Below are 13636 nucleotides of genomic sequence, written 5' to 3'. Positions count from 1 at the left end.
GAATCACAGGATGAACACAGAGTGCAGTGAAAGACAGGCAACCACGGGAGGAAAAACGTTGGATGCAGTTTAGCAAAGCAACAGATTTTTAGCAAGCAGGGATTACTGATGTTTTGACTTTTGAAAGATACAATCAACAGATCAACCTATGATTCTAATACAGGTTTTTGAAGGCAATGTATTTTTCACACCTAGCAAAGTTACCTGGTCTGGGTGCTGAAGTGTTATTCTGTTTTTTCTGAGAGGCAAGGAGGACTCGGTCATGAAAATTTTATGAATCTCTCATTATGACAATCTGAAGTACAAATAGAGCTCATGACATCTGTAAGAACCTGTGTCTTAGTGTCTTAGACATGACATCACTGCTGATTATAAAGCAGTCATGGAGAATGAGACTGAGTTTTTGTTCTTTTTTTAACAGAATTACATATACATTTTTTTGTTGCTGTTTCCTAGAAATTGGGGCACAACTGTTAAAACTGCATACTTTTTGTCGTGGTTGGAGGCTGATGAGAGCTACCTATGGGTTAGTGGGGAAGGCAAGCCTCTGCTAGTGGGAAGAAGCCACTCAAATCTTGCACTTGAGGATCATTAGCCCTATTACAAAAGGTTCAGATAAAAATCTAAATAAAGAATTTACATCTCTCTGAAAACCAACCAATTCATTCACGATTTTCACCTGGCAACCCACTGAGAAAACATGGTATAAAGATACTCTTTATCATATTAATTAGAATTTCTCCTTTCTAAAAAACACAAGGAATTTATTTGGTACTTATGAAACTGTTTAGTCTAGGCTCTTTACTGAACAAATATGAGCTTCAGTTCTTGCAAGTTTTTCTTTTCCTAAGCCTGTTAAAAGCACTGACCTGTGAGAGAGGGCATTCTTTGGCTAATGTGCTCTGATTCATCTCTTTGAGCAGTTCCTTTAAGGCATTGCGAACTGTGGCATGGTTCCACTGCTCTGCTGGCAAGTCTTCCAACTTTGAACAACTGTTAAAACAGAAAGCAAAAGTAGATAGAGACATCACCTTCACAGATGCTTACTTTTTGCATACAAGCGCTATGGAACTTTAAGCAACAAACACAACCTTGGAATTTCCTGCTTGGCCAACCCATCAAGGTGTTTCTCCCCTCTATCACCTTCCCATCAAGCATGGCTACCCGAAGATGTGCAGTTCAACATACAGCTAATCTTCCTATGGTATTATATGTGTGTATAAGCATTCCCTCTGGGGCCTGACGGAGAGCAAAGAAACTGCATAAAGCAAGCCCCAGAAATGGCTGGATAAAGCCATACTGTCCAGACAAAGGTACTCCTGCTGGGATAGAAAAATAAACATATATGCTGCACTGCCACTAACAAAATCCCTAAACAGTAAGGGCCCTCACTGTATGGAAGCGAGACTTCGAAAAATTAGTTTAATTTCATACAGGTTCTTATACTGCCCTTATCACTGAAGTATCCAAGAGCCTTTCAGGAACACATAAACCATATGTCCAACATCTGTCACGTGTAGTTGATTCTCACTTTCATTCTACAAGAACTGCATATGTAGTGAAGCTTTTGTCTTTGTGAGACTTGTGCCTCTTTTAATTTAACAAGCTTATGGTTTGTGTCTACATGCACAGGGACAGACCCGAGAAGCACATCAAAAAGCTGGGAGAAGGTTGTCACTGCCATTTCTACCAAAGAGAATTAATAGATGTTCTCCAATCAACCTCTGAGGGGGTTTTGCCTTCTGCCCTTACAGCCTGGTTTGTCCCTCAGAGCTGGATGTTCAGTTGTGCTTGAGGAGTTCAAGTAGTCAGTGATCATCTTTATCTCAAAGTCATGGGCTATCTTTTACTTACATTGCATCCAGGCATTCAGGCATTTTGAAGAAAAAGAATGAGACCCTAATCTTGGATTGATACCCTTTGCTAATACAGATGTGACAATAGGCTAGATGAACTGCTGGTAGCTCACACTTCTGACAAAATGCTTTACTGCAGTCCAGTTTCATAGCAGCTATAGAGTCTAGATGCTCTTTTACAACTATGTAGCAGAGATGCAGTCTAGCTGAAAAATGACAACGGTATATAAAACTGAGGAAAGACCTGTTCATGGGAATTGAAAACCTCAAGCACCATCAGAGATATAACAGGAAAGAAATGTTCTTGTCTGGGAGTTTAATGTCAGTGAGGCACCAACTGCTTGCAAATTCTAAATTGAATTGAACAGTTGGAGGGCATGTACCTGCCACCAAAAGGACACACACATGTCCCTGTGGACCCCTCTTCTGTTCAAGCCAGACCTTCAAAGAACTGTTGGCAATTTATTCCAGACTTATTTTTTACTCTTTCCTCTGGCATGTCCTGGCCATACAGCTCCAGCAGGCTGTACAATGTAGGCTTACCAGCATGACCAGAGTATGCCATGCACTGTAAGGGACCTGTCACACCTCCTTACATCAGTAACTATTTGAGAACTCTTCTGAAGGCCAACAGAAAGAAAGGAGAAGAAGAAAGGGGGGGTGGGGGGAAAGCAGGAGGAAGGGAGGGCAAATAAGTGTAAAAGTGGAGTGAGCTTTTGCTTTGCTAATCAGCACTAGTATTCAGGGAAGGAAAATATTTGCCAAATGCCAAATGCAGCTGCAGTGACATTTTCTGTCCTTGTCTTCTTTTTGCTGGGAAGACCACTGGAGAAAAAAAAGAAAAGTTCAAAAAAGCTCCCCTCCTCCCCATCTCAGCAACTGGCAGTAGAAGACTTGGATTCTCACAAAGTAGCCCCTAGAAAAAGGCAAGGAGTTTATTATTTGATACAATTAGACCTTAAGAATCCATTAAATTAGGGACTGTCGAAAGGTCTGCCTTTAAAAGCCCCATAAACTTGATTGAGTTTCTGCCCTTCCCCTCTCTGCTACCATATTGCTACTTCAGAACACATACAATATCAGTTGGAACATGCACCAAAAAGCTGCCAGGTGACCCACCCTTCTCTTCATTTTCTTTTCATTTCATCAAAAGACCCGAAATTAATGAAGACAGGATGTGCTAATCTCTGTAGTAATGCTGTAACCGACAGAGCAGCTCAGAGAATAGAGAAGGACAGATGTTCAGAAACACCCACCTTTGTAATTGGATTTTCAATGTCACAACATGATAGACATCTTGTAGCATGTCGGCTACTGTCGCATCTGGTGCATCAGTCACATAACTGAGAGGCAGGGGATTCCACCTCCCAAGCTTGATTATTCCTGAAAAGAAAACGAAAAATTCATACTTTATATTTTACCAGCCATTTGCTAAACCCTTTGATAACATTGCTTGTTCCCAAGATTCAAGATCTGCCTTGAGGTTTATTGCACTCTTGCCCAGAAAGATGTGTTCTGCTGAATCCTGAAACAAACAATGGAGAAGAGCAAGAATAGATTTTAAATTCTTAACAGACAGTGGCTGACATGGTCCTGGCTCTTAAATTACTTCAAGGAAGCACAGGAGACTTCCTCCCTTCATATCTTCCATCATCCCACTAGAGCCTAGTTCTCTAATTTAGAATAAGCTTTAAATACTCTCTAGCCCTGATTTTTCAGTCTAGAAAAACCTTTCAGTAAATAAATGCATTACTTCTGACTTGGACAGGAAAATTCCTATGTGTGGGCTTTCAGCACACAGTTACAATCTAAGCATGGTACAATTCCCAGTGGATGGATGCCACTGCAAACCCACCAAGTAGGAAGAGTTCACTCCCAGATACAAGTTGCACTGTGCAGACAGTTGCTTTTCTTTGTGAAAAAAAAACCCACCCAAAACCAAATGACTGTGAGCTGCTGACCGCAGATCTAAAATAGAATTTTGGAGGCGAGGGAGAATGCTGTAAGTTCTATTTCTACTTCTGCTCATTCTTTAATAGGGATCATCACCTCTTTTGGATGAGCTTGTCACAAAGACTGTAAACTTGGATGGTAAACCATTCGGTGCAGAGGTATTATTTCTGTTTAGACAATTGCAGAGGGCCCACCCACACCAAAAACAATGACTAACACCCAGGAATGACTTCCAGGAAGACACCAAACAAAGAAAGCCACAGTGCCATTTTACATGACAGCGAAGCAGTTCAACCTTGTTCTGCACTATTGCCACTACTGCTTTTATTCCCTCCTTCATCATGTTCCCATTGCCCTGCCGTTCTGCTCACTTAATTTTCCTCAGCTCAGCCCTACAAGACACCATTCTCCCACTTAAACTGATGCCTTTTGAGGTTTCCTTATATACTGTTGGATTTTGGAAAAGACATACATAAACTCAACTGCCAGAAAGACACTAACACACTAATACAGGAGAAAACTACTTCTTCTGCAATAACAGGTGCACCAAGAGCTCTTCTTGAGTATCTGGAAGGATGCTGTGATGCCAAGAAACTTCAGCTTTCTCCTCCTCACTTTCTACTCCCAGTTCTGCACCATCTCTGGAACTATCAAACCGAAATAAATGACAACAGCTTTTTATCCTGATCTCCCAAACACGATCATAAAATAAATACCACACTGAAACAATGAAACAAAGCTTCTTGCACAGAGACAATAACAGAACAAAATGAGCCCGTGAAGTACCTGCAGTGGAATATTTTTTCCCCATTCCTACGCAGATCGAAGAGGAAATAATTTTAGTACAACTCCTTTTCCATAGCACTTAAATCTTTGCATTTACCACTGATGTACTGCTTTGCAAGGCATTCTGTCAGCACATACTGAAAGAAGCTGGAAGTGACCTAGTTCATCCTCAGTGGTACAAAGTTTCACTGTAACATATTGGTACAGACAGGCTAATATTTCGAGAGCAGATTAGAAAGCTTTTGTCAAGGAGAGATATTGTCCAAATGAAACAAAAAGTTACTAAGTGTTGCTTGATATCCAATGCTTGAAAATGGGACATAAACAGAACAAAAACATTTAAATGATGCACTGTTTCAGTATTAAGATTTAACAATCTGGTGCTGAATATGCTGCAGTATAAATAGTGCCTGGACTCAGATCCAGTAGAGTAACACACAGCACTCATTCACAGCACCGTATGTCTCCATTGCTGGTTCCTTGAGTCATATTCCACTTGCCAAGAAAAGCTGTTTTTCTTAAGGGGATAGTTTACTTAATGTTATCTCTGGTGACAACAAGAAATGCATATAGTACAGCATATATTAGTCATGAAATGAGCATCAAGGGTCCACTGAGTGAAATACATGCTGGGAAAACACAGTTTAGCTGCTGACTTCCTTCACCCCCTTCTGCTATATAATAATTTAAAGCAAAATCACCTAAAAATCCAGAAATCTATACCGGTTTCACAGAACACTTGGCTTCCTATGTTTAACCACGCCAAGTTTTCATGTAATTGAAAAAATAAGCATCATATGTGCCCCATAAGTCACATCTAAATTGTTAATATTTTACAAGAGGCTTTATTTTTCATTCAATTAAGGAAAGCACTCAGAGAGCACACCATCTGCAACTGCTCAGGCCTGGCAACGCTGGCAAGGGACAAAGAGATGGCTGGGGGGGCACTGAAGCAACTAAAGGTGTCCCCAGACTAAAAAAGTTTAAAGAGAAAAACCCCAGCGCATCCAGAGCGCACCACGGGAAATACTACGCAAATTGCTTTACAGGAATGTCTGCTACTACTGGAAGGTAGGTAGTTTTGTTTTGTTTTTTTTTTTTTTCTTAATCCTCCTCTACAACTGGAGAGGAAATTGTTTTGGCTGGATTTAAGCAAACACAGGTGTTACCATAATGCTCGGTGCCTCTGCACGTTAACACCTGCTGCGAGTCCTTTACTCTGTGTTACAGCGCTGCTGATGTGCACTGTTTTTTCAGCCGGTGTGATGTGACGTGTGAAATATTTTTTCCAGAGCACATTAAGCTGGTCCAAACCATAGCCAGAAGCCATGGTTTCCATTCAGCTCCTCAGCAGACTTCACAGGTGCATATTTCATGGCACCAACACTGTACTTAAGGAAACTCTTGGGCTGTGATTGGGAAGATGATGCCAGCTTGTTGAGTAAATGTCTTCTCTGCATGCTAGAACACATCTCTGAATGACTCCTCAGCAAAAACTGAGTGGACCAAAATTTGCTCCCTAAAAAGGTCTCTTCTCATCCAGGTCTGAGTGTTTTCAGTATAACAGCAACTCCAGAATGAAAACAGCCTGGTAGAAAGAGGTTACTTTGACATATACATTTTTTATTGTTCCTCACATTGACTCCAAACAGTACAGCTCAGGACTTTAAAGAAACCACTTTAACTGGCCTGGTTGAGCTTTTGTCCTACCACAACTGAGACTTGGGAGTGGGGACAGGAACGAGCAAAGATCACTGTGTTATTAATGAATATACTACTGCTCTGGGAGTATCACTCTTCTGTCAGCTCCAGACCTTCTCAAAATTATGTGTGGATAATGCAGAGCAGATCAGACTGCTCAGGAAATCCAAAAACACATCTTCCCTGAGTTTCCAAAACTTGTCTGTTAATGAATTTCATTCTCTTTCCTGTATCAGTAGGGACTTTTTCCTGTGAGAGTTTTTTGAAGGGAAAGTTCAACAAATTTCAATGCTTGCACACACTCAAAAAATGGCCATACACTAGAACAGCTCCCAAGAACTCATCTAGAAGTGGCTCAATGCAGCCCAGGCCAGTTAGGCAATTAGAGACAATAAAGAGACCAGTTTTTTCAATAGATTTTTTTTTCAGAACTATTTTAGAAGAAATTTTTTATTGACACTGGCTGTTGGTTCTTGAACAGCATGTACTTCTGTAGTTAGGTCTTTTATTAAGTTTAAGCCTCAGTTTCATTAAAATGGAGGCAGGAAAAAAGGGTAGAGTAACTTAGTTTGAAATTTGCATAAGTCCCTTTACCCGCAAGAAGAGCAGTGGGCAAACTTCTACAAGTTCGAGTGTCAGGTTTGCATGTAACAACCACTGCAATTCACTGCTGTCATTCCACTTAGGCCAGTGATGTGGCACCCTGACAGGATGCTTTTAATTTAGTTTCATTCAAAATGCAGCTCCTTTGGAGAAGAAAGTGATAACTATGCAAGTGAGAGCAGAACAACACACTGAACAGAAGCCTTGACCTGCCTACAACATGGCTGATCTCTCTACTGAGTAGAACTCAGAGCTTTTTTACAGTATCACCTGAAAGAGTGATGCATCTAAAGCACTGGGATTATTCCTGGAACTTCATCCTAATGAGATGGGAACTGAATGGATGCAAGGCTGAGGCTAAAGAAGACTTCCAGAATAACTACTTTCATCAGGAGCATAAACATCAAAAGACAAAAAGCTGCTTTCTAGAAAAATACAGCTAAGCTGGCAATCCCTTTTCATTATTATGTAGCTTATACTGTCCCACAAAAATTATTTATCTATCTGGGCTAGAAGCCTCATTTGTCTTTGCAAACAGAAAGATAGCCACGCAGTACACTCATTCTAAGAATGCCACATCTGGAGTTTAGAACATATCATAATCTAGCTATGACACTTGGTCATAAACACAATGGGGGCTGGGTCCTGCATCTCCCAGTCACCTGCACAGGTAACTTTTAATCTGATAGCCCCATAGTAATTACTGAGGCACCTCAGGTATCCTTCAATGCATCACTGCTGTAAAATCAAACTGTTAAAATGGGGCATTTTCCAAATTCCTTTTTGCGGCTATAAAGAGCAAACAGGACGAGAACGTGCCTTATCCTGTCACTGGCTCCCTTCAAACTATTCCCTGCTCCCACCATGATTATACTCCTGATTTCACCTTTCACAAGTTATAAGCCTACCTGAGTTACATCTTAAATGGATACTTGTAGTATTAATGCAAATGCATACACAGGATTAATGCAATTTATTTAAAATGCTAATCTGCCAGGGTTAAAATTAAGTCATGGGATCAAATGAAGGACATTTTGGAAGTTCCTATTAGCATCACCACGCCCTCCTCAACATTTTTTCTGGAGACAGAAAATGAATCATGAGTAATACATGCTCAAATACATATAGAGAGGGAAAGAGAAGGAATTTTGTGTTCTTTGGCTAAAGGGGAAAAAAGAAGGATAGCAGAGAATACTGATTCCTTACCAAATATTGTTAAGAAAAACACTTATTAACACTGAACAGACAGACTATTTGAATCCCTGATGCACCACACCAAAATCTCCCATTTTCTACAGCCTAAGCCAATATAACCTGCTGAGACTCATATAGGGTGAGGTGTTCAAGCAGGTGATTGCTCTCCTTGTGGACTGACGGACACAGTCAGGCTGGAAACTGGGGAAGTGCAAATCCTGTTTCTTACATTACAGCTCCACGTTCACTAACGTTGCAGACTGTAACAGAACTGCTACACCCAGCTCAGACAAGAACATGTGCCTGTACAGCCAGACTCGGCACAGCCCGGCGTCTGTGTGATCTTCGGAAAGGCAGAGGGAGTAGGCAGTGCCCAACCCAGCATGAGATCTCCTGGGCTATATTTACTACTCCAAAATATACTGAGCAAGTTTGAATCTCAAGTGTTATACCAGACCACAGCCATGGTTCACGTTGCTGTGGTGTTCCAGAGCTGTACTAGGTATCCTAGAATTTGCTTCCTTGCATTCCAGGGACTCCAGGATCACAGCCCAAGAGTGCTGGACTGCAAACACAGGGCTGGATGAAGAACACAACCAACATTTGCTGCTGCCTTGTGAATTCAATCAAGTAGTTTGGATCACATCTTACTTTTTAACAGCTCTTATCAAATCAACACAACAGACATTCAAAAGAAACTGCAGATTAACATTAGCACCCAAATACTTTTGATTCCTTTTACAGCTCCAAATGAAAGACCTCAATGAGACATGCAATAAAAGCTCCACTTCTGGGACCATCAAGCCATTTCTCTATCAGCCAATACTGCAGGGCTTCCTACGAGATGGGAAGGCTCTTGTGACATTGATTGCATCTGGTTATCCTCTTCAGAGACATCTTGTCCCTATGCTTTAGCATGTAATTTTCCTTTGTTCAGCTGTGCTTTGTTACAGAAATTAAAAACTGGCTGTCCTATGTAATAAGTACATAGAATTATTTATCCATAAATCAGTTTGCAGGAAATCACTACCCTGCAGTACATAATAACTCAGCCTGTGTTTCTAACCTCTACCCTGGCTGTAGTATATCATCAAGCTGTAACAACATAAAGCCATAATTTGTAGTTATTATTGTTAATCCCGCAAAGGGAATGACTTTTCAAGAAGAAAGGATAAAAAAGCAACAGGAAAAATTAAAAAAAAAACCCTGACCATATTAATTTTTGTATTATATTATTGAACTGCCTTTTCCATCTCTTTGGGAAATTTAAAAAAATATTATGCTGCCTTTGCCCATCATTAGAAGGGTGCCCATATTATCGTACTGAATTTCAGTCAGTGATATATGGGGGCAATAGATGGGAAAAATAATCAGCATAACCCTCCCCTGTACTTCTAAAGCGCCTCACATCAAAGGGTCCCAACACACTTTAAAAACATTAATTAATTGAACTTTGCACATCCCTGTGAGGTAGACTGTATTATGTCAATTGACATATCGGTGATTTAGTGATTGAAAGCACACAATGCACATAATCCTATGTTTACATCAATACAAAAGAATCCCCCTCCTTCCTCGTTTCAGTCCATAATAAATAATTCAGTGAGAGAACAGGAATAAACTATGTGATTACACTGTGATGTACACATCCACAAATCAACAGGAACACCCACACTCCCTGAATGACGAACACTCCACCCCAGCTCATGAGGCTTGTGCAACTTCAGGGCTCTGCACAAAAGGGTGACTTTCACCCAAGGGGAACGCAGAGCCCAGCTACTCGAAGCTCTGGTAGCACAAAGCCCCTTGTACTGTTGTTGCTGGAAGTCTTCACTTTTGCTGTTTTAAAATGCTGTCACAAACCCTGTGTACCATAGTTTACAGAACGAAATTTTGTGCTGCAACAACACGTCCAAGAGCTGGGCAATTTAAACACTCATATCTAGCCTTTTTGGCTTGCACAGCTGTATCAATACACAGACTTGAACACAGACATTTTCATTATTATGTATGATATTTGTATGATTATATATCAAAATGTTTATAGAAACATGGGTGTGACTATCAAGAGAAAGACTGTTAGTGTTACAAGGTTTATGTATTTCAGACTACATTCACAGATGAAAATCTCTTTGATACATGAAGCATGGTTTGAGTTTTCAATTTTTTGAATGCTGGTATTGCCCATTCCTTTGCTCCAGCATGACTGTACTCAAGTATTTGACTTAAATAACATACACTAAACAGTTTGATGCCTTGTAATTCTACATATCAAGTTTACATTTTACAGTGAAAAGATTGTGCCTCATGTAATAGATGCTGCTTCACATTTGGGAAACGTTATGTGAGGACCCTGACTTTTATTAGATTAATTTAATATAAGCACTAAGTTACTAGACTAAATTAATAAAGACCTTCTTAAAAAAAAAAAAGAGGGGAAGAGAGCGAGAGCGAACAGAATGAACCCACAAATTAAATAAAATTTTCTGGAGCTTGTTATTTTGGAAGTCTTTATTTAATTTTCCAACCCCCTATTCTGTTTGAAAAAAAAAAGTAAATAATTAGTAAGGAAACAGGAAAAAAAAAGGTTGATGTTATTTACTTCAGGGGATTATTTTTAAAATATGATAGAACAGGAATACCACAAATAAATAGAAGGGTGAGGAAGCAAAGGAAGTACTAACTATTAAAAAAAACAAAACAACAGGTCATTCATTTCAGGGTTGGACTCGATGATCCTTGCGAGTCCCTTCCAACTAAGAAAATATCCTGTGATTCTGAAGGTTTTTTTACATTTTCTGTGTTACTTTTAAAACTATTGCCTCCATTGAAGAAAACCACATTTAGTCCGGCATCACATCTCTCTTTTGTCATTTTTGGGATAAGTCTGCACTTACCTTGGACAGTAAGAATATGAATAAAGAGAAAAAAGTCCTCTTCTTCTTTCTTTTGTCTGAGAAAGAGAACCACTCCCCTGAACATCACTTCCATGGCACGAATACAAAGTCTTTTCAGTCATGACAACTCATGACAGAAAGGCTACTGGATCCAGGATATTAAGCAGCTCTTAGGAGGTGTCTTTCATAACTCTGTAAGTTTGGACCTCAGCCTCACCCTCCACCAGGCTGCCCTCTCCTGAGAGGCACTGTCACAACGGGGTTACTGTTCTCAGCAGTATTATTCAGTAGCCCCAGCACCCATAGGATTGCAGCACCTGCTCCGTCACTAACATCAGCCCCACATAACACCCAAAGCGTGGCACTCTCACAGTTTTGCATGAAATTACTGTCTTTTGGGCAACCTGTACTCTTATATTAAGATCATTCCCAGCTCAGTGCTGGGGCACCTGAGCTTGCTCAGCTGCACAGGAGCACAGGCTGTGTCTCCTCCCAGGGAGCAGTGGCTGCTGAATGCCTTTGAAATCCAGACCAGGAGTGTCACGACTCAGCTTATTCCCTGATCAAAGAGTTTCCTTAGCTGCTACCATGCCTGGATGTTTGCTTTGCTATCTTAAAACCATGAATGTTCCTTTTCCTTTGGACAACAGCTGTCTCTCCTCCAGTCTCAGGCTCCCTGTCAAAACATGCGGCTTCTCTGCCATCCCAGCCTGGTACCAGGACCTGTCCATAATTTAGTGCCTCCCAGAGGGCCGACATAGGCAGATACTCCTAGTGGAGACCTGTAACGTGCTTCCACCTCAGCCTTACAGGCTGAGAAGTCTGTAGGGACTTCAGTGTATTTGCCTCAGTTGCTAAGGAACATGAATGCAAGTGTACTCAACGAGTGGTGCTTTTCTCCACTGCACATGCTCTTCAACAGCCACAAACAATGCCTGAATCAGCTTGTCCCAAATTTTGGACCCAGTGACCATATTGCCACCTCACTACTTACAAGGGGCTGCACAGGAGTAAGAGGACCAGAACTTTACACCAACATTTGCTGTCCAATCTTTTTTGTCAGCTTTCTGCCAGCCCAGTGTCACCAACACAACCTGCTCCACAACACCTCCAGCAAGAAAAGGGCATTTGGGCAGACAGCCTTTGGTCCCCACCCTCCAGAAGCCTTTATCAGATTTTATAAGATGTTTTTGAATGGATAAGAGGAAAGGTAGAAGATGTTTTCCTTCTTTGGGGAAAAACCTGCATCTGTTTTTACAAAGATGCCAGTGCCCCAAACTCCTTCAATTCACCCAGCTTCAGTGCTTGCCTATAAGCTTCACATGGAAAGACAGTCCACTGAGCAGGAAAAACAGCACAATAACATGGAATTGCAGATGAATACATAAAACACATTTTAAAGGTTATAAAAGAGCACTGCTAACAGGACATTGTGGAGGATAATAGGCTTAGAATTAAGCCTACAGACATTGTTTGGCCTTGTATGAATCTGAATATCCTGCCTACTCACAGCAACAGTTACAGAGAGCACAGAAAGTCTGGCTCAGACTGCAGACATACAGTAGCCAACTATCTTTGTGTTGAGTCAACTACAAGTAGATTTGAAAATTCATGGGTCTCAAGTCCAAAGAAAAATAAGGGCACGCAGCATGCTGTGCTGCACAAACAAACCCCTAAACTGAATGCAGATTCAGATTCTGGCCTATGTAGTTTAACAGCTTAATCTCTTTAGTTTAAGATTTGTGTCTTGGGGCTTTCCTTATGCTGTATAAAGACTAGCAGAATGTTTTTTTCACTAAATTACTACTTTTGGCTTGCCTTCTGTCTTTTCTTTCCTCCCACCAGACATTCAGTTCTTGACTTCCATGAGAAAAAAACAACATGAACAACTGAAAAACTAGTAGGACAGGATCTAACTAGCAGGACAGAAAAGCATGTATTGCTAAAGAAACAGAGAGATTGAAGACTTTGCTGGTAACCTCGAACAACTGCTTCCACTAATTCAACATGAATACAGCATGTGAAGATCCAGTTGCTGTTACCTTTGCAATTTGACTCAGTAGTCCTCTGCTCTCTGTAGCTGCATTACTATAAGAATATGTCCAGATCCCTACAATATCCATAGGCTTGATCACAGTATCTTTAATTACATTCAGTTAAGAACTAGATTCACCATGAAGCAGTGAACAAGGGAGGTAACACTTGCATTCTAGCATTTTTATATTAAAAAATTTTATGGAAGTAAAATTATCCTTGTAAATGTGTATGCACACATATATTTAAGAATATACAACAGACCTAAGATTGAGGGTTTGTTGATATTTAGGCTCAGGTCTCACTCATAGCTCACAAACAGGTAAAAGGTAACTTTAACCTTCCCTTACAAATTGATAGACTCAAGAGAGACAGAGAATAGTATCTTTAAGGTTTCAGAATTTCTTTTTGAAATACATTTTAATAACCCTAGTTCCTAATTTGGACAGCATTGCAAATTCAGATACATTCAATTAAATTAAATGAGAAATTCTCCTTTGCTGACACTTATTTCAGTTGATAATCTGTTCTCAAATTCCCCATCTCCCTCTTTTCTTCCCAGGAAGAGCAAAAAAATTCTGCATTTCTGACAAGTCTAAATAAAGCTTTGCT

General features: G+C 40.4%; 1 protein-coding gene across 5 annotated transcripts in view; it reads right to left on the bottom strand.

Annotated features, from left to right (window-relative positions):
• The window catches only part of SATB2 (SATB homeobox 2), a 128603-nt gene that overhangs the window by 67683 nt on the left and 47284 nt on the right, over positions 1-13636 (bottom strand). For all 5 annotated transcript variants that reach the window (XM_027725718.2, XM_027725720.2, XM_039378851.1 and 2 more), the window contains 2 exons: positions 3113-3239; positions 870-993 (listed from right to left, as the gene is read on the bottom strand). In XM_027725718.2, coding sequence (XP_027581519.2) covers positions 870-993; positions 3113-3239 — 251 coding nt within the window. The remainder of the gene's footprint in view (positions 1-869; positions 994-3112; positions 3240-13636) is intronic.

The sequence above is a fragment of the Pipra filicauda genome, unplaced genomic scaffold (assembly GCF_003945595.2).
Source record: "Pipra filicauda isolate LSUMZ 115617 unplaced genomic scaffold, ASM394559v2 scaffold149_size4050908_pilon, whole genome shotgun sequence".
NCBI classification, from domain to species: domain Eukaryota; kingdom Metazoa; phylum Chordata; class Aves; order Passeriformes; family Pipridae; genus Pipra; species Pipra filicauda.
This window is presented reverse-complemented; position numbering and strand designations above follow the sequence as displayed.